General features: G+C 38.6%; 1 protein-coding gene across 5 annotated transcripts in view; it reads left to right on the forward strand.

Annotated features, from left to right (window-relative positions):
- Positions 1–20,328, forward strand: part of NF1 (neurofibromin 1) — a 103,685-nt gene that overhangs the window by 73,565 nt on the left and 9,792 nt on the right. For 3 of the 5 annotated variants that reach the window (XM_056353174.1, XM_056353180.1, XM_056353190.1), the window contains 21 exons: positions 439–871; positions 1,100–1,440; positions 2,175–2,377; positions 3,398–3,591; positions 5,147–5,287; positions 5,517–5,796; positions 6,954–7,168; positions 7,384–7,445; positions 7,572–7,686; positions 8,539–8,640; positions 9,581–9,721; positions 10,083–10,209; positions 10,777–10,908; positions 11,442–11,577; positions 12,395–12,552; positions 13,455–13,577; positions 14,279–14,406; positions 15,113–15,213; positions 16,385–16,527; positions 17,375–17,421; positions 18,232–18,448. In XM_056353174.1, the coding sequence (XP_056209149.1) occupies positions 439–871; positions 1,100–1,440; positions 2,175–2,377; positions 3,398–3,591; positions 5,147–5,287; positions 5,517–5,796; positions 6,954–7,168; positions 7,384–7,445; positions 7,572–7,686; positions 8,539–8,640; positions 9,581–9,721; positions 10,083–10,209; positions 10,777–10,908; positions 11,442–11,577; positions 12,395–12,552; positions 13,455–13,577; positions 14,279–14,406; positions 15,113–15,213; positions 16,385–16,527; positions 17,375–17,421; positions 18,232–18,448 (3,539 nt within the window). Of the gene's footprint in view, positions 1–438; positions 872–1,099; positions 1,441–2,174; positions 2,378–3,397; positions 3,592–5,146; positions 5,288–5,516; positions 5,797–6,029; positions 7,169–7,383; positions 7,446–7,571; positions 7,687–8,538; positions 8,641–9,580; positions 9,722–10,082; positions 10,210–10,776; positions 10,909–11,441; positions 11,578–12,394; positions 12,553–13,454; positions 13,578–14,278; positions 14,407–15,112; positions 15,214–16,384; positions 16,528–17,374; positions 17,422–18,231; positions 18,449–20,328 lie in introns of those variants that run through there. The other 2 variants (XM_056353200.1, XM_056353203.1) reach the window with 2 other exon arrangements.

Here is a 20,328-nt window from a genome sequence, read left to right on the forward strand (position 1 = left end):
GGGACTTAGTTTCTTTAAAAACAGAAGTGTTTGAGCTCTTTTAATGTAATCCAGTTTTGATCCAATGGATGCACTGTTGCCCTCCAGTGTGGATTTCATTTTTTCTTTTCGTTGGATAAACCTCCTGTCTGTTGGAGGTTACTTGGCTGTGGTAGGTTGTGTGGCACTTTGAGGTTGAGTCACATCCCAAGTCAGGCTTCATCATACTGGGCACTACACTTGGTTGGGGTGTGAGCTGTGACAGAAGAGTCGCAGATGCCTTCAGGTTGTAGCTGCCAGTCCAGGGTCATTGCTTTGGACCAATGGCATTTTTAGAACTGTGAGAAAGATCAGTCTGGTTTGGTGTAGTAATAGAACGTGTAAAACACCACTCAGATGTTTGTAATGTGGACCCAACCCAATGCAAACCCAACCATGTTTGTCTGTCTTTTCTTACAGATTCAAGACTGGTCAGATCAATGGAGATTTATTGATCTACCATGTGCTCCTAACTCTGAAGCCATACTATGCAAAGCCATATGAAATTGTAGTGGACCTCACACATGCTGGCCCCAGCAATCGCTTTAAAACAGACTTTCTTTCTAAATGGTTTGTAGTTTTTCCAGGCTTTGCTTATGAAAATGTCTCAGCGGTTTTTATTTATAACTGTAACTCTTGGGTCAGAGAATATACCAAATACCATGAAAGGCTTCTGACGGGCTTGAAAGGAAGCAAAAGGCTGATTTTCATAGACTCTCCAGGGAAGCTGGCAGAGCACATTGAACATGACCAGCAGAAGCTCCCAGCAGCTACCTTAGCTTTGGAGGAGGACTTGAAAGTATTTCACAATGCTCTCAAACTGGCTCATAAAGACACCAAAGTTTCTATTAAAGTAAGTCATTTTAATGCTGTTCCTAGTGTATTGTTATATCTTTTTAATTAGGATTTGTGTATGTTTTTACTGTCTCTTAATTCTCCTCTCCTGTCCTGAGGAGAAATCATAACTTTAGGAAGTATGAAAGTTCGTATGCTTGTCTTTATAAAAACAGAAGTGTCAGAGTCTTCTCTCTTTGCATTGTTAACAATAGGTGCTGAACCATTTTTCTGTTCCCTTTCTAAGGTTGGGTCGACAGCTGTGCAGGTGACGTCAGCAGAACGAACAAGAGTCCTGGGACAAACAGTGTTTTTAAATGATATATACTATGCCTCTGAAATTGAGGAGATATGTCTTGTTGATGAGAACCAGTTTACCTTAACCATTGCCAACCAAGGCACACCACTCACCTTCATGCATCAGGAGTGTGAAGCCATTGTTCGGTCCATCATTCATATACGGACACGGTGGGAGCTGTCGCAGCCAGACTCCATCCCACAGCACACTAAAATCCGTCCTAAGGATGTCCCTGGAACACTGCTGAACATAGCACTGCTCAACCTGGGAAGCTCAGACCCCAGTTTGCGGTACAGATCTTATAAATTAATATCAACTATGATCGAAAATTTAAATTCTCTCCAAGATTTTCTTACTGTTAGCAAATCTCGCTTGAACAAAACAATTTTTCTTTCACCACAGCTCTATCAAATGTACTTCTTAATATGAAGATTGGGTTTTCTTTAGGCGAAGTAACGCATATGTATTGTCACAGTAACTGAAGGCATGTAGGAAGTGTAATTTCTCTTTGTAAGGAGAGATACTTTTGCCTTGCGGTGTATGTTTGTTAAATACATTTGATTTTCTTGGTGTTGAACTTCTTGTTTAGTAGTGCAGGAGCTGTGCTCTTAGGGCAGGCCCTTGAATCTTCTCAGGAAGGACTGTTCAGACTGGGTGCTGGCCCGGTGGCAGGCTCTCTCCCAGCAGCTCAGGTGCCCGTGGAAATATTTAGAATTTCCTGGAACTGAAAGCCATTCTGAGAAGTCCAGTACAAAGTCCTTCGAGCACACTCTTTAAGCTCATCAGAAACTGGTTAAAGCAAGTGGAGGAGTAATTTCTTTCATTTCTCCAAGGAAAATGTTTTTGTCTCTGAATCTTAAATGGTGCAGGGAAAAAGTTCAGGATTTAAATGTAATCTCTTATATCGCAGTATTGATTCGATTTTTAAAATGTCAGTACTAATACTGTGGTGCCTTGGTGTAATGCGTATATTTTAAAATGTACAAGAAAACTACTACAAGTCACGTTGCTTGCTTCGTTACAGGTCTGCTGCCTATAATCTTCTATGTGCCTTAACCTGTACCTTTAATTTAAAGATTGAGGGCCAGTTACTGGAAACTTCAGGTCTGTGTATTCCTGCCAACAACACGCTATTTATTGTATCTATTAGTAAGACTCTTGCAGCTAACGAACCACACCTTACCTTAGAGTTCTTGGAAGAGTGTATTTCTGGATTTAGCAAATCTAGTAAGTAACACTAGTATTCCTTAATGCATACCATGAATTTGAAAAGATTTAGGTTGGTAGCTGTCTAGCTTAGTCAATTAAGCCTCCTCATGTTACTGAGTCACAGTAAGTTTAAATTGAAAATGCTTCTTAGAGCTGTTTTCAAGGTTATCCATTTATATCTGTTTCTTAATGATCAGGTTGTGTAATGCTCTGAAGCCAGGCGGTTTCACAAACTGGAAAGGCATCTGTTGGAACATAAACATTACTTTTCACATTTGAATGTGCCCTTTCCTTTCTCAGGAAGTAGATTTGGAAAAAAAAAAACCCTGCCTTTTAAACTTTGAAATTAATGTTAAAACAAGTTTTACTAGATATCTCATTTGTTTAGAGGATTAAGTTCATTCAGAGAGCTCATAATACAAATTACTTGTTTAATATAGCTGTTGATAGTTTTGTGCAGTGAGTACTTTGTATAGATCCCTATAAGGCTGTTATTCTCTACTCCTGGTGAGTTAGTATTGCAGAACAAACCCCTAAAATTAAGGTTCATGATAGTGGAGGTTCAAACTCGGGAATATACATACCCAGAAGAGTGACAGGATTCTTCATTCGTATCAAAATTAAATCTTTTATCTCTCAATTGTACATCTTGTTCTGCTGCACCACTTGCTACCCCTTTTTTCCCCAGGCATAATACAGCTCTGACTTTACTGTTGGAAGCTGTTTAGAATACATTCTCAAGATTTAAAAGAAATTCTCCTTAGTCCCCCCTAATAGCAAATGTGCACATCTTTGTCACATCTCTTAATGAGATACTAAAATGTCAACATCTCCTTGCCAGATTCCTACAGATGTTTCTTGGATGTCATGATTAGAGTGTGTTTCTTTCTGAAGCTTGTCTTTTGCCCACTATTATTTGCTCAGCTGTGATGGTAATTATTTTAGATAATGAAACTGGAAAAAAAAGTTCTCACAAATAATCATTTACTGAGAATCAGCACTGGTCTCTATGTGTTACAAGGTGTGTTTTTATTTCAGGTATTGAACTGAAACATCTTTGTCTGGAGTATATGACCCCCTGGCTGTCCAATCTGGTCCGATTCTGTAAACACAATGATGATGCCAAGCGCCAGCGAGTCACTGCTATTCTTGATAAGCTTATAACAATGACGATAAATGAAAAACAGATGTATCCTTCCATTCAGGCTAAGATATGGGGAAGTCTTGGACAGGTACAAATTCTGCATAATTTATTGCAATTTGTTTATAAGCAGGTTATAGAGTTTTTAACAGCTTAACTGTTAATGTAGAAAACAAAAATGGATTTTAACGTGATAAGTGTATTAGCCACATAGGGAGTGGTGTGCAAGTTCTTCTGAAGTTTCCGTTCCATAAAACACTTCATAAAATCACTAATGAATTCTGGCTTCTAGTAATGTGTTCCTGGCCCTCACTGAGAATTGAAAATTAGAAGTCTTTGGTATTAGTAGTAATTATTTCATCAAAACCCCTGAATGTAGGGGTACTGAATTGAAAGAACCAAGTACTGCCATTCAGAGAAGTATTGGGCACATGGCATTGAAAGAACTTGGGTTTTTTCTTTTTTACTGTTTGCACTTTTGAAACAGCTGCATTTTGATTACAGTTAATAGAATATTGATCCTCCTGTTGATCGTTAGCTTAATACTTAGCCAAATTCTGTCCTCACTGTCCGTGCAAAGTGAAGGGAATGAAAAAAATAAAGCTGACGCAATCTATGCCATTCATGAAGGAGGTGTCTAGACAAACGAGACCAACTTTACTTGCCATGACCAGGCTTGCTCACAAGCTTTGTATCAACTTCCTCATTGTCATGCTATTTTATTTTTTTTTAACTGTCATCTAAACTGATTTAGCCCAGCATCACAAAGCTACTCTTGGAGAATGTGGGAGAGTTGTCAAATGGATGCACAAGTGCCTTTTCTTGCTTGGTGCAATTGGCCAAAATAATCCCCAAACCTCCCGATGTATTTTTAAAGCTTAAATCACATTGAGAGCAATGTGACTGTTATGTCTAGTGTGAAAGTCTGTTAACAGGTAAATACAAAGAACACAAAATTAAAAGATTACATGCTCTACAGTGGTCAGTGGAAATTTTACCATTGACTTAGTTGACCCAGAATTGCAACCGATTTTCGTAATACGAGAGCTGAATTTGAACCATTACTGAACCAACATTAATCTTAGCCTGTTACATTTAGAGTTCTCTGTGTACCTGGACAGGTTTGGTTCTCACCTGCCTATATTAAATGTCTTTTTTGTTTTGGTTTTTGTTTTTTTATTTTTACATGAGAAGAAACTTATTTTACTGGTAGCCATATTCTCGCACTGCTAATGCTCTAAGCAAAACCTTTGACAGATGAGATCTTGCTTATTTTCTTGGAAATAAGTTTTTTCCTCCACTTCAAATCCAGTTTCTTCATATGAAGTTCAGCATTTTATGACTAAGTTATAACTTAAATTGGAAAACAAAGTATAAATAATACTAACTAAATTATAGTTTCTGCAGAGTTCTGAAGCATTTTGATCTGGAGTAAAATCTGATGGAATTGAGCTTTACACTGTAAAATTGTATTAGGCTTTTTTCCTTTTTCCAATAAGATAAGGAATCATTAGAACTGATGCTTCAATTTATAGTAGTTTTGCATCTTCAACTGAAAAAATGAATGGCTGCTGATTTCAAAGGTGGTTTACTGTGGAAAAATAAGATTATTCTGACTGATAAAACTGAATTTTTTTCTCTAACAGATAACAGATCTCCTTGACGTAGTGCTGGACAGTTTCATCAAAACTAGTGCCACAGGAGGCTTAGGATCCATAAAAGCTGAGGTTATGGCAGACACAGCGGTAGCACTTGCTTCTGGAAACGTAAAACTGGTTTCAAGCAAAGTGAGTTCCCTCTTTGCCTTCATTTCCTTTTATATAATAATTTCAACTTACATAGTAACGTAATACTGAGATGCTTTCTGATAACTCAGTACAGGCAATGATGCAAAAAACGTGATAAAATACATTCTAAGCAATAGAATAATTCCAATGTCATATTGTACTGGGGTTTACTGAAATTTTGAGCTGTGCTCTTCATTTGAGTAAAACAAAATGGTTGCTGTCTTCTCAGGTGATTGGAAGGATGTGCAAAATAATCGACAAGACTTGTTTGTCTCCAACCCCTACACTGGAGCAGCACCTGATGTGGGATGATATTGCTATTTTAGCACGTTATATGCTGATGCTCTCCTTTAACAATTCTTTGGATGTGGCAGCACATCTCCCCTACCTCTTCCATGTAGTTACCTTATTGGTAGCCACTGGTCCCCTTTCTCTCAGAGCTTCCACTCACGGTCTAGTCATCAACATCATTCATTCTCTTTGCACTTGTTCACAGCTTCACTTTAGCGGTAAGATTTGGTTGGGTTTTTTTTAAAATTCTCAATTAAGCTGCTTGCTCCTTAATTTGTTTAAGAAATATTTGAGTTGTCTTTCTGTCTTTAAACTATTGTGAGAGTTTGAAAATGTTGTAATTCAACTTGTGTACAAATCAGAATGAGGATATGATCTACAACAAATGAGTATGAAATTTTAAAATTACTGGTTTAGAGCAGGTGCATAATGTAAATTGTTTATATAACAGGTTTTAGAAAAAGGAGAAGAAAGTACCTAAGATCCTGTAATGCAGAGAAAGGAGAAAATACGTCTGCTAAAACTGGCTGATACGCATCCTTTGAATGGTTGTGTAACGTGGTAACAAAAATATCAATTACATAAGGGAATTGTGAAACTATACTGTTAAAACAGGTATTTTGCATGCTGCTGTATTTTAGCAGTTCTAAAATAATTGATATTAGCAAATATGTAGCTGTCACTTCTTACCACAGAAGTACAGTATAAAACCAGGCTAAATTTTGTGCAGGAAAAAAAATCAAAGGTTTATATAATCTTGTCTTTTTTTTAAGTATATGAAACTCATTTTATATCTATATATATCGACAGAGTGAATATGTGAATACACATACACATATATATGTATAAAGAAAAGCGCTGCATTGACGCAGTGAGAAAGGCAAGCCTTTTAAAACAATGAATTTGAAGTACACTGCTGTGAATTGAAAGTTCAGAATTGTAAAAATACTCAGTGCTAGTAGCAGGGCCGTCATTTTCTTCTGATTTAAGTGGCTTTCTTCGTTGTAGTGCCAGAGCCAAAAGCAGACTCTGATTGCAGTTTGAACTGGCCGTACTGTTGGTATTGCAGGGACTCTCCAGGTTTCCATTTTCTGAATCAGTGTCAGGACAAGTCTCACAGAACCACATCTTTAAACAAGTTTCTTTCTACCTGTTTTTAGAATACATCTTCTTGGTGACTGGTTTCAGCAGTCTGCAACAGACCACAGTTGTGGCACACTCTGCGAGAAGTAGCAAAGAAAAGTGTTGGAATGTGCCAAGTGATGTATAGGATGATTATCTGTTTTGTATTCAGGGGAGGGTGAGCCTTGGAGTGTTTAAAATATGGCTTGAATTTTAGTGGTTTGACTCTAATACATAAAAATTTATTCAACAGAGGAGACCAAGCAAGTTTTAAGACTGAGCTTGACCGAGTTCTCTCTGCCAAAATTTTATTTGCTGTTTGGAATCAGCAAAGTGAAATCGGCTGCAGTCATTGCGTTCCGATCCAGCTATCGCGACAGGTCGTTTTCACCTGGTTCCTATGAAAGGGAGACTTTTGCACTGACTTCATTGGAAACTGTTACTGAAGCTTTGTTGGAGATCATGGAGGTATGTGGTTGAAAACAAAAGAAATTGTCCATAAGGGAAAATGGCACTGCTTACGCTTTCTACGGGCAAGCAGTGTAGAGAGATGTATCTCCCATGATGTGGTAAATAAATAGTGAAGTAGCTGACTTCTGAGGATTGAACTAACTACATATTCTGAATTTTAGAAAGACTTTTTCTTAATGTTACACGTATTCAAAAAATATAATTCTTTTTAGGCTTGTATGAGGGATATTCCAACATGCAAGTGGCTGGACCAGTGGACTGAACTAGCTCAAAAGTATGTTGTGGATCTCAAAATATAACCCCTGCCTGCCCTGTGTGGTACACCTAACGTTTCGGCTTTTCGTTACACAGCCTGTTTGTTGTGTATTTGTTTAATCTAGTGTACTTTGTTTCTTCGCAGGTTTGCATTCCAATATAACCCATCCCTGCAGCCAAGAGCTCTCGTTGTCTTTGGCTGTATAAGTAAGCGTGTGTCTCATGGACAAATAAAACAAATAATCCGAATTCTTAGCAAGGTATATGGGTCTATGTTTTCCTTTGTGACTTATAAACCAGCTGTATTAGTATTTTTAGCTTTATCTTGCCATCAAATATAGAACTCGGCATAATTTGAGAATAAATACTTTTTTAAGTTGTATTCTTGTATAGAACTATACTGATTGGAAATACACTTTTTGTAGCCCAAGCTTTTTATTTTTAATCGCTTTGGTGGTAGTAAGCTTCATCAGTGCTGCAACTTCTACAGCAACAATAGTTTTCAATATTGAGTTTAAAATTTGAGATGCTGAGATTGATCCAGAAGTCAGTATTTAAATAAATAAGAAATTTTCTGCTAAGGTATTTAACTGCATGCACGTGATTCACAACTTCCTTTAAAAAAAAAGGAAGCTAATAATCTAACATTTTATAAGTAAATACACTAAAAAGCAGGACATGCATATAAGAAAACTTTGAAACAGACTACCTAGCTTGATAGTGATGATCCACATTTTCTGAAGAAGGTTGCATTCCATAGCAAGTAAACAGTGTGCAAAATATGTTTCCTTTTGTTAAGAGTTTCATGGACATCAACTTTAATTGAACAGCATCTGAATTGTAAAAGAGTTACTCTCTTGTTCATGCACCCTGGCCTGCACCCTTACTTTTTTAATGCACCTTGTGTGGTTGCTTTCAGCGATACATGTATCACTTCTGTGTAAATCTCCATTTGTGAAAGTTCTTGAGAATTGATTTAAAATGAGCTCAAGCTTTAAACTAATTGAAAGCAACAATTACTGTTTAGGTCTTTGATCTTCTTTCTGCAAAGCGAAATCTGGTTATGGTTGTATTTTTAATTACTCTTTTGGTTTTTTTTTTCCTACAAAAAGGGACTTGAGAGCTGTTTAAAAGGTCCTGATAATTACAATAGCCAAGTTCTAATCGAAGCTACGGTTATAGCACTCACCAAGCTGCAGCCTCTTCTTAATAAGGTAAAAACTAGATTTTGAGAGTAAACAGAGAACTTTTGTGAATGAAAATTATGATTATGGGTATAATCGAAAAAATATAAGTGCTGTGGTATCCGAAGTTCACACTTCACTGCTATGACTCATGCTTGAAAGTACTACATATGGGGAAATATGTCAGATGTTTCTGTGTGGGGCCTGTGCAAAGGGTTTAAAAATGCTTTAGAACGTACTGTTCTGCTCCATCAAACCGGGCCGCGGCGGTGCAGGCAAAGGTCGCGCGCAGGCTGTCTCGGTTCTTCCCAAAAGATTTTCACTCTTGGCTTTCAAATATATGATTGCTAATATATGCCTTTCGGGTCATGGCTTGTAATAGATCTCAGTCTTATCTGATTTGCTATTAATTTAGTCATCTGCGTGTTATTTTCAAGCTTATTATTGAGCAGCATACTAGTAGGTGTATGCCAGTAATGAGGAGCCTCATGTATCTACTGTTAGTAAATAAAACTTGTTCCTAGAAGAATCTGCTGCCTAAGGGAGCCAGGATCTGTTGAATGCCAAGTCACTCCTGCATGCTTTTTTGTTTTGGAGAAGAAATCGCCTGGCCAGTTACATGTGCAGAATTGCAATCCATTTTCAATGTCAGCTCTCAGATTGATAACAAAAGGCACGTTTCTGTTTGGTCTGGTGTGAGGCAACATGTGTCTGCCATTTCTGAGAGCAAGAGAAGAAATACAAGAGAGGGGAATGGCTTGTAGGGGGGGGTGATTTACTTTCTGCTATTAACCTGTTAAGTGCATTAAGACTACAGGTTCATTTGAACATCTGTTCCGTTGGAGTGGATGTAGTTGAGAGCAGAACCTGCTACAAGAAGGATAGTGATGCCATGTGTCAGTCCTGCCTGTCTTTCGCTTACAGGGACTGACTTGAAAGTGAAATCGTGGCTTTTTCTTTTTCCTCCCAGGACTCTCCTATGCACAAGGCGCTCTTTTGGGTAGCTATGGCAGTGCTGCAGCTAGATGAAGTCAACTTGTACTCGGCAGGTACAGCACTGCTCGAACAGAACCTGCATACCTTGGATAGCCTCCGAGTATTCAATGATAAGGTAAGCTGTTAGCAATCACCTGTGACTCGCCTTTAGTTGGTGTAAGCAGTTAGATCTGTTAAAAAAAAAATAAAAATTTCCTTGTCCTCATGGGCACTAGTTAAGAAACAAAAACTGCAATGTGCATTAGAAATTGTTTCACTTGGGTAATACCAACAGTAGAACTAAGACGTAGAGATGAGGCTGTTACTGTGTTATAAACTGGAACGGAAATGTACAGATGTGTTCTGTTCAAGAGTGTGTTTGATATTTTTACGTAAGCCCTTAAAATTACTGTTTTGTCACTCTTCTTAAAAAAGCTAGAGGTATGATGAGTAACTTTCGATGAGGCACTCTTGTGTTTTATTTTTTTCTGGGTCAGAGCCCAGAAGAGGTGTTTATGGAGATCAGGAGACCACTCGAATGGCACTGCAAGCAGATGGATCATTTTGTTGGGCTGAATTTCAACTCCAACTTTAACTTTGCACTAGTAGGACACCTCCTGAAAGGTAAGAATACATGTTGCTGCTCATTTTAGGTGAACACTACTAATTCAGAAATAAAAACAAGTCTGAGAATAAAGGGAGAAAAGTGGGTGGTGGATTTCAAGTAACTTGGATTGGAGAATAGGTGCAGAATTAAATGTTCTTTGACTAAAGGACTTCACCAGGTTTCCTTTACACCTGTCCTGTGAAGGTCTTTAGTGCTAATGATATAAATTCTTAATTGTCATAGGGTGTGTGGCTTCATTTCCTGCAGTTCTTTATTTCTTCCTCCAAGAATTCTTTCTCTGTGTGTTTGCTTCTGTTCAGGCTGGCTGTTTTAGAAGACTGATTTGTGAGATAATGGATATAATACATGCACTGACACGAAGTGATGTGATTTTGCGGGGAGGGATGGAAAGAACTAGACTTCGATGTGCAATTTCTGTTAACATTGTGCTTCCTTAGCCTTTATATGAAGTGTTCTGAGAACATGCTGAAAAACATTTATAAATATTTTCACAATATTAATACTTCATAAATATGCATTCAAAAATTAAATACAATATTTGGTTTCTTAACCTCATTTCTTAGGGTACAGGCATCCTTCTCCTACCACTGTAGCAAGAACAGTAAGGATTTTACATACACTACTAGCTCTAGTTAACAAACATAGGAACTGTGACAAGTTTGAAGTGAACACCCAGAGCGTGGCTTACCTAGCAGGTAAAATGAAACAATCATTCTTTTAAATTTGTGCTAACTGAAAAGGAATGGTTTATTGTGCGGATTCTTATGGGTTTAGGCTGTTAAAACTGTGCCAGCGTAAAGGGAACTGGTAACTGGAAGTGGACAAGAGCCTGGGCTAGGCTGGGGAACGTCAGTGAGAGCTTTGTGGGCTGCAGGCTTGCCAGCACAGGACCTGCTGTGCAGCTCTGAAAATGCCTCAGGGAGGCTGCAGGTTCCTTCATCTAACTGCTGAAGTCTGTGCCTTAGAACGTTCAAATTTCTAGTGGTCTAGAAACAGAAATTGCAGCCACGTGAGTGCAAATGTTTAAATCATGTAGTTTTAACTGGATGGGTAATATAATTCTTTTTAAAGTACCTACTTTTAATCTGTACGTTTCAGTAAGGTGTAGTTACATCTCAATGGTAGTCTTTGCACTAAGTAAAAAATTTAAAATTTATGGAACATTGTTTACATTCTTCAATGTATTCCTACCGTGGAAAACTTACGTTAGCTTTCTTTGAATTTTTAGCTTTGCTAACAGTGTCTGAGGAAGTTCGAAGTCGCTGCAGCCTAAAACATAGGAAGTCTCTCTTGTTGACAGACGTTTCAATGGAAAATGTTCCTATGGATACATATCCCATACATCACAGTGACACTAGCTATAGGTTGGTTGTCTAACTTTCAGATAAGTTATCCAAATTTCAGTGTCTGTTTCTTTTAGTAAGTTATCCAAAGGTAACCTGTGGTATATTGAAAACTGAAACCCACGTTTGTAAAGCTAAGCTGATGTTCTGTTACTGGTTCCAGACCAATATGCTATTTACAGTGTGATCAGGAGTCACAGAGGAATTTGGGTGTTGAATTTGTATAGATTTAATTTTGAGATCTGTAAAGCTGCTTCAGAGCTTAACTGCTTTGGAGGCTGTTAAAGTTATTGCTAATGTCTTATTACAAGACTTAATTTAATCTCATTTTTCATTTATGTTTTAGAAGAAATTTTTTTTGTCCCTTTAAGAGCTTCAGGGCGTATACTAAGCAATCATTTGGTCCATGTCACTGGAAAATCTTGACACCTTATAGCCTGTCTATGTGCAGCCACAGAGATAAGCTAAGAAATCGGTGTAGAAGTAAGGTGGAGAGCCGGTTTCTTTCAATAGAGAGCACTTTACTTGGTGCTTTTCTCTCTTTTTAGCATCCATATGGAGTAACTGGTTATATTCCTTCATAGACTGATTTGCTTGTGTTCTCATTTCTTTATTTTTTGATCTCTTCAGCATTACATTCATATCATATTATTAGTTTTCATTAGCTTGGACATTTTTGCAGGCAAAGTAATTACTGTTTCTTAGTTTGTGTTTTTGGGAAATTAACCTGTGGGGAAAGACGGGTTTAGTAACGGATAGTTTGGCCCGTTGAAAAATTTATGCCTAAATGTGCACAGTTTTGAAGATCTTTCTGAATTTAATTTCTCTGCACTTTCAGGACACTAAAGGAAAATCAACCATGGTCATCACCAAAGGGGTCAGACAGACATCTGGCTGCCAGTTACCCAACAGTGGGACAGATAAGCCCTCGAACACGAAAATCCATGAGTTTGGATATGGGGCAGCCTTCACAAGCGAACACTAAAAAGCTTCTAGGTTATTAAGATAACTAATTTTCCAATTTGTCTACAGAATGCCCCAGGAAGTGTTACTGGAGAAAGAAATGACACTTGTATTTGTTTTGACTTTTAAGTGCTTATTCCTGATTCAGAGGAATGTGTGCAGTTTCTACAAAATACAATTTACAGAACACTGTACAGTTAAAGAGGACTGACGCAGTTCTTTTCATTGTGGGGGGTGGGTGGGGGTGGGAAGCAAGAGTGACACTCAAAATTTTTGTGTTGAAGTGGAAAAAAAAGGAAGAAAAAAAGATACTTAGGATTCATAGTGCCAATTTTCTGCCCCCAGCCCTCTTTCAACTAAACCAAGAAGCTCAATACCTTAGCTACTATATTGAATACTCTATTTATGCTAGAAGAGATGGTCCCAGAACATTTTAGATGTTTTGTAAGCAATCTGATTTTTATTCATGACTTCTCAGTGCATCGTGTTTACAAGTAAAGTCTTAATATCAGAGAAGCAGGATGAGTTGCCTTGCATAACTTGTAGGCACCCTTTTACATTATATTATACGATGTATACGGAAGGAGAGGGGCATTTCTTTCATTACAGCGCTATTACTGCTTCCTTTCCAGTAATCACATTTTGGCATGTTTATTCAATGTGACATGTTGACCAGGAAACCATAGCATGCCCACAGCTTACAAATTGGAATAAATTGCTTGCTTTTCTCATATGTATTGTGAAGCATTTTGGAAACTCTGATGGAGAGCAGCATGGTGTGATTGTATTTTCTCTACCATCCCTGATGAAAATAACAGTGAAAATGTCCTCAGATTCCTATCAATATGATGTAGATAGAGTAGCAGAAAATCAGGAAAAGTTAGAATATGGACTTTAGGTTTAATGTTTTTAATTGCCTGATAAATTGTTTTCAGGTACAAGGAAAAGTTTTGACCATTTGATATCGGACACAAAGGCTCCTAAAAGGCAAGACATGGAATCTGGAATCACAACGCCTCCCAAAATGAGGAGAGTAGCCGAAAATGATTATGAAATGGGTGAGAAACTAACATTTTAAGAATAATACCAATTATAAATGCTTTGTATGTATCTACAAAGGCTTATTTCTGGAATCAGTGTTTATTTGCCTAGGTTACTACAAGGTAAGGGGGAAATACCTTTCTTAACAGTGGCTTTTGGAGAGTAGACTCTTCCGTCTCTCTGGCAACTGAGGTTTCCATTAGAGCTGCTCAGTTTGCAGATGCAGAATGAGGGGCAGCTATAAAGCACTGCAATGCAGGAGTGAAATGAAATAACTAAAATTTGGCTTTCTGTAAGTTTGTAAGCCCTAGCTGCAGATTTCTGCAGGAGAGGGAGCGTGACCTAGTGCCCGGAATGCCTCTCTTCATCTTCTCCTACATCTGCTTCCTGTGCCCCCAGCCCCAACTGCAATGCAGGCCGGGGGGTCTTGTGCTGGGTCTGACATCAGTCTGCTGCCTGGCCCTGGCTGTGGTACTGGCCACCTCGGGCTTGTATTTCACCCTGTAGGAAAGGAGGGTTATTGTTTGCCATTTGGTAATACATCCCACATAACGGTCTAGTGCTGCTGGTATTGCAGCATAGTTGTTGCTTTTGTACTTTGTGAAAAGGTTGGTGAACTCTGAAGTGTGCATATGACTGAATTTGTTGTGCAAGCGCTAATTCTATTTTGGTTTGGGTTTATTTCGCTTTGGATGAGTTGCTCTTTTTTACCTGGCAGAAACCCAGAGAATATCACCACAGCAACACCCACATCTTCGAAAAGTTTCTGTTTCTGAGTCAAATGTGCTCCTAGATGAAGAAGTTCTGACTGACCCAAAAATTCAAGCACTGCTGCTTACAGTTCTTGTAAGCTTTATTTCTGTGTATTGTCTGTTATTTTCTGATACTCTTTTACCTTCCAAAGATGCGTACATGTTCCTTGCAGTGTTTCTAAATTTATATGGATCAGAATGACTGCGATGTGCAAGTCTATTCTTTTGTTGCTGTTCTTCCAGCTTCCTAGGCATCACTTTTGGAAATGTATTTAAATGCTCTTTTGAGAGCAAATGCTGAATTTTTGTTACTCTGTATTGTTTTGTAGAATTTGTCCAACAGTTGTCCCTTTTTCCTGGCAGATTTTTATCACAAAGTAATTTTCTGTAATAAAAAGATATTAATGTATTGTGCTTAAAAGGTTAAGAAGTAAAAAATGTTGGAATCCCAGCATAATTCGGTTTAAAAAATATTAACTAGTAATATAGGTACAGTATGATAGTGCTTTCTTCAGATATACCAGGAATAGTAACTTTATTGGTATAATTCTGAAACTCCGTTTTGTCAGAAACTGACTAGCTAATTTTTTTGCCAAAATAGAAGCTATTACCAACTGTTTTTATTGTTTCCTGCATACACATGTAACTTGATTCCATGTCCAAAGAGGACATAAATTAATCTTTTGTAATGCTGCTTTCTGCTATTCGGAAATCTTAAACCCCTAGCAACAACAAGGAAAGCCTATAACTACTTGAATTAAATTAGAAGCATGCTAATTTGATCCTTTCCGTTACGACAGGCAACATTAGTGAAGTACACTACTGATGAGTTTGACCAGCGGATTCTGTATGAGTATTTAGCAGAAGCCAGTGTTGTCTTCCCAAAGGTCTTCCCTGTTGTGTAAGTATCTACAGCACTTGTTTACGGTGACTCTGTACTTGGCCCTTCTCTGGACCAGGACAGGGATGTGCGAGGTACTTTGCTCACGTGTGGGTTGCTAGCTGCAGGCTGTCCGTGGCTTCTTGAGACCTGTGTCCACAGCAATTTGAGAATTGCCCTTTCCTACTGTGTTAAATGAATTTGATGTTCTTACCGGAACATCCTCAGATACCACGGATACAGATGGCCCTCAGAGCGCCTCAGCTTCGCGTTGTCAGGCAGGCTGGCAGAGCGTGGGCGAACTGGGTGCAGCGGTTGCCAGGGCGCCTGTCTGTACAGCCATCCTTTCTTCCCGAAGCTTTCAGCATCACTGCTGCCATTACTCTGGTCCAGTGACTTGGAATGGCTTTATCGCTTTTTGATACTGTGGAGAATCAAATGACATTTTAATGCATTCATGTACCTTTCTGTACAAGTCAGTGTATGCTGTCCCTTAAGTGTTATTGTCACCCCACTCAGATGCAGGTTTTTTAATTGGTATCCCAAGCACATATCAAAACTGATTTAAAGCAGAGTTTAAGATACTTTTTGGATGTATTTCTGCAGATATCCCTTAAAAGTAGTATTCACTGGAGTCAGTAGATGTAAGGGAAACCCAACTATCGGAAATGAAGATGAGTAGACTTTTTAAAACCGACCTGAGCTTCATTTAAAAATACCACTACCTTTTTTTGGCTTTGTAAAGTAATGGTCAAAATACAGACAAGTTCTGTGAGTTATTGAAACCACATTTGTAAGTAACTGGCATTTGTATTAAAAAGAAGCAAGCAAACATGCATGAGATCTGCAAGAGAGCTCAAGTGAGACAGTGCGCCCAGAAGTTAAAAAAGCTGCTTTGAAATTGCAGCTCTGACATGCACACAAATCCAATGATTTTTTATTTTTTTTAAATAATTAAATATTTGCAATTTAAAGTGCTAGGTAAATGCTTTAATGGGTTATATTGTTAGCACAGTTTTTTGAAATTGTGGCACATGGTAAAAGTCCTCACTGAACACGTATATGAGTTGTATTCAACTTCTGAAATCACTGAGTTTTTGAAAATCCCACCTTAACTGCCATGTGCTGAGGTCAGTCGGGAACTGCAGATTTATTTAATGAAGAAAAAATAAGCCACTTTGCTTTTCTGCAGGCATAATTTATTGGATTCCAAGATCAATACACTTTTATCGCTGTGCCAGGATCCAAATTTGTTGAATCCAATTCATGGGATTGTTCAGAGTGTCGTCTACCATGAAGAGTCTCCACCCCAGTACCAAACTTCTTATCTACAGAGTAAGTATTTGGCCATTTTTTGAGAAACTTCTGTGCCTTAAGTTAGATTTGCTACTGAACATGTTTCAGAGTTGCAGCCCTGATAGACTAGTCAGGCAGCCTTGTGTGGCATCTCTCCAACTTCTTACATCCTAGTAAAAGTCAGAGTTTGCATATTAAACCCCACCCTGCCAACATGAATATTAAAGCCATTTGCTGCAGTTGTGCACCAAATATTGGAAGTATTATACCACCACTGTGAGTAAAAAGGAGTTGTAACTCAGTGTTCTGTTTCCACTAAGCAATTTAAAGAAATGCAAAACATGAACAGTGGTGATAAATGATGAGTTTTAAGTTAACCTTGAAAGTTAAGGGTTGATTTAATTATTGGTAAATTCCATAGAGTAATGTTTGTTTTTCAGTGCCCGAGCTCACTTTCAAGTGACACTTGAATGCCTAAAACATAAATATTTTATATTTGGTCCTTAATCAAAAACTTTACAGGAAGATCCATAAGAAACAGATGACAGTTGAGGAAAAACTTGAATGTTGACATAATTTTTAAAATGAGATGTTTATTTACATGCTAAATTTACCTTTTAAAAAAATCATCAAGAATTTCTTGTATGACAGCTCTGAGATGCTCTGAGATTTCCAGGTTATTGCTACTTATGTACTTCATATAGAAATTAAAATGCCTTATGTTGGTTATACGTGGTTTGGACAAAATCTAGTGTTGCATCTCCGAATCAAAATACTTCATTTCCGTACCTAAGTAGATCTGAGGGATGTACTACATGTACTTTCTAGTTGTTCACAGTCAGTTGAGAACTGTGTTTTTGTGGTAACATTCAATTTGTTGTTGCAGGTTTTGGATTTAATGGGTTATGGAGGTTTGCTGGCCCGTTTTCTAAGGTATGAACAGTACATTAAGTTCATGAGCGATTTGCCTTTGTTTTCTGTATAAAGGGCACTGATGCTCCAGGAAAGATGCAAATAAATGACGTGTCATAGAGTTTATGTGAGCAAGTTGGGACTCTAAGGCTCACTTAGCTAAAACAGTTCTTGAGCCTGCATCAGATTATTCTGTCACACGCGGTAAGGTCAAGTTACCAAAGCTGGGTAAAAGCAGTCGGGTGTGTAAATGCACCTTTTTACTGCCCCCAGGTTCACTAAGGGGCCTTGGATGGACAGTATCGATCAGAAAGTCTTTAGTTTATTACATGTATCTTGCAGCGTAAGGGATTCATTGGATAACGAAATTCCAGAAAGTTAAAGCTTAGGTTACAACAGAACAAACACATTGAGCGCTGACCGTCTGTACTGCCATTTGTACCCTCTAGTCCTCGTAACAAGAACTAGCTGAGCAGCGTGGGCAGCGTTCTGGATGTCAGGCTCTGGGGGCATGGGCAGTGCTGTTAGTACCGTGTTAGGTACCAGCAGCTGGGGCAGTTCACCTCCTGGATGCCGTGGCCTTTCTTTTCTAACCTTGTTCTTCCACGCGCTACAGAAATTACACCTACAAATGGTCTTTAACATGCATGTTTAGATTAATCTGGAAAAGACCACAAATTGGGTTGTACAGATATTCACATCAAACACTTTAAAATTTTCAGGCAAAACCAGTGTAATGCTAGAGTTCTGAGTCAAAGCTGGTATTGACAGAAAAGTAGAAAGAAAAGAACCAATTTTTTTTTTCCTTCCCCCCGCCACCATCGCCCACAGCAAACACAAATCCCTGACTATGCTGAGCTCATAGTGAAGTTTCTTGATGCCTTGATTGACACGTATTTGCCTGGAATTGATGAGGAAACCAGTGAAGAATCTCTCCTGACGCCCACATCTCCATATCCTCCCGCAGTGCAGAGCCAGCTCAGCATTACTGCCAACCTTAACCTTTCCAATTCCATGACCTCGCTTGCGACTTCCCAACACTCCCCAGGTCAGTAGCTGTTCTGGTACTACATAGGTAAGGGAAACTTACTGAATTTACTGGGTTTGTAGCCACACACTCAGCCTCGTTGTCTCTTCAGATGTGTTTATGCATAAAACTTCATTGCGTGCTTGAGTCGAATGAACACTGAGCTGTTTCGCTGGTATTTCCAATGTTGGATTCTGTCCAGCACGAAAGCTGTCTCCCAGGTCATTATACGTGAAGGAAATAGCATTAAGTGCATCAGAACGAGTAACAGCTGCATCTTAATATGGAACATATGCCGCAGTGGAGTCTTGAAAATTAATAAACATACAATATTTCGCAAGGAGAGTAATACCTATCTGGGCACTACAAGGTAGCACGTATTAGGAAAAATAATCCAGAACTGTGCTGTGGAAGAGTGTGTCTGGGCTGACTCTGTTTCAATTGACTGATGATTTAAGGCCAGTGTTCATACAGGCAGCATCATGCAGAGGGACTACCCTCCCTTGAAGACAAAAGAGCGTGCATTCCGCTAGAGATGTGTGGAATACCGGGTCAGTTCAGACCACTGTATTGCCAGAAATGTGCTGCTGATAAAATGAAGGTGTTCAAGAAAAGAACAGTCATCAAAGGCAGTAAATGGATAAAACCACTGAACTCCTTCTGGCTTGGGGAGAAGGGAATTACAGGGAAATGCAGAGGTTAAATTTAACAGCATAGATTTTCAGGGTGAAAAATGAAAAAAAGAGTAAAAATTATTCAGAATAGCAGACGAAGCATAAGCCAGAGAAAATTAAAATTAGGAAGAAAATGGAATTTATGTCAAAGAAATCTGTGTGAAGACTCTTCCTGAAGTGATTTTGGATTAGTGTCTGTATATTGAGCAACTTCTTTACTCTTCTTTGTCATAAAAATTATACTGTATGCTGTTTCTTAAATTAGGATTTAACTGTTGCAGTTCTGAACACTGAAGCCGGCCAGCCTTTTGCTTCCGCTTTGTTTCTAACCTCAAAGGAAGGCTAGAAGCCACTTGTATTTAGGTATAGTATTCGCAGAGGTGTTCTGGGTTTTTTCCACTCTTGTTCACTGGTTTCTGCAAGCCCTGAAATAAGTTCTGCCTAACTGGCCTTGGCTCGGTTCAAGGAATCTGGTCTTCCAGATTATCAGTTTGCTCACAGATGTGATGCATGCTTTTTGCCCAGTATGACGAGTATTGCAGAGGTGAGGCACGTGTAGAGGTGCAACAGAGGTAAGAGAGCACGCTGTGTGTTTGATTAATTTGGGAATAGTGATTTATTTCATGCAGTGAGAAGTGATAACAACTTGCTTTTTTCCAGTATGAGAAGGAAATGGTTTAATCTGGGGGACACCACCTTCCTGAAATATTGATAAAGCATTCTAGAATTATATTTCAAGATCCCTGTCGGTGTAAATGTACTCAAAACAAGATTTGCTTTCCAGTTTCCTGCCGATTTAAGATGATTTATTACATGAAATAGTTGTCCCAAGTGAGGAGAGGAAGTGTGAAGCATATTTGTCACAGTTGTTACATGTCTCTCTAGCCTAAAGGAGACCAGTGTTGCCATTGTTTCCTCCTTTTTCATTCGTGCGTGGGAACAAGGGAAAGAGCAGTGTGGCCTGAAAAGGGACCTGCTGGTGCCATCAGAGTCCCTTTTGATCAGAGTAATAAGAACTGGTGAAAGTTGAGTTTGAAGAGCTACTTAACACTTCACAATGTCCATTATATGTTATGAATATATAATGCAGCCACTTTATTACATTGTCATGCAGCTCATCCTGTCTCTGTATCTCCGTATACCAACTCCTGAGAGACTGCAGGTACAGGTAACTACCAAGATTATGGAAAAGGGAAGTGGTTCAATAGCAACTTCAACATACAGCTC

This window comes from Falco biarmicus, chromosome 1, assembly GCF_023638135.1.
Source record: "Falco biarmicus isolate bFalBia1 chromosome 1, bFalBia1.pri, whole genome shotgun sequence".
NCBI classification, from domain to species: Eukaryota; Metazoa; Chordata; class Aves; order Falconiformes; family Falconidae; genus Falco; species Falco biarmicus.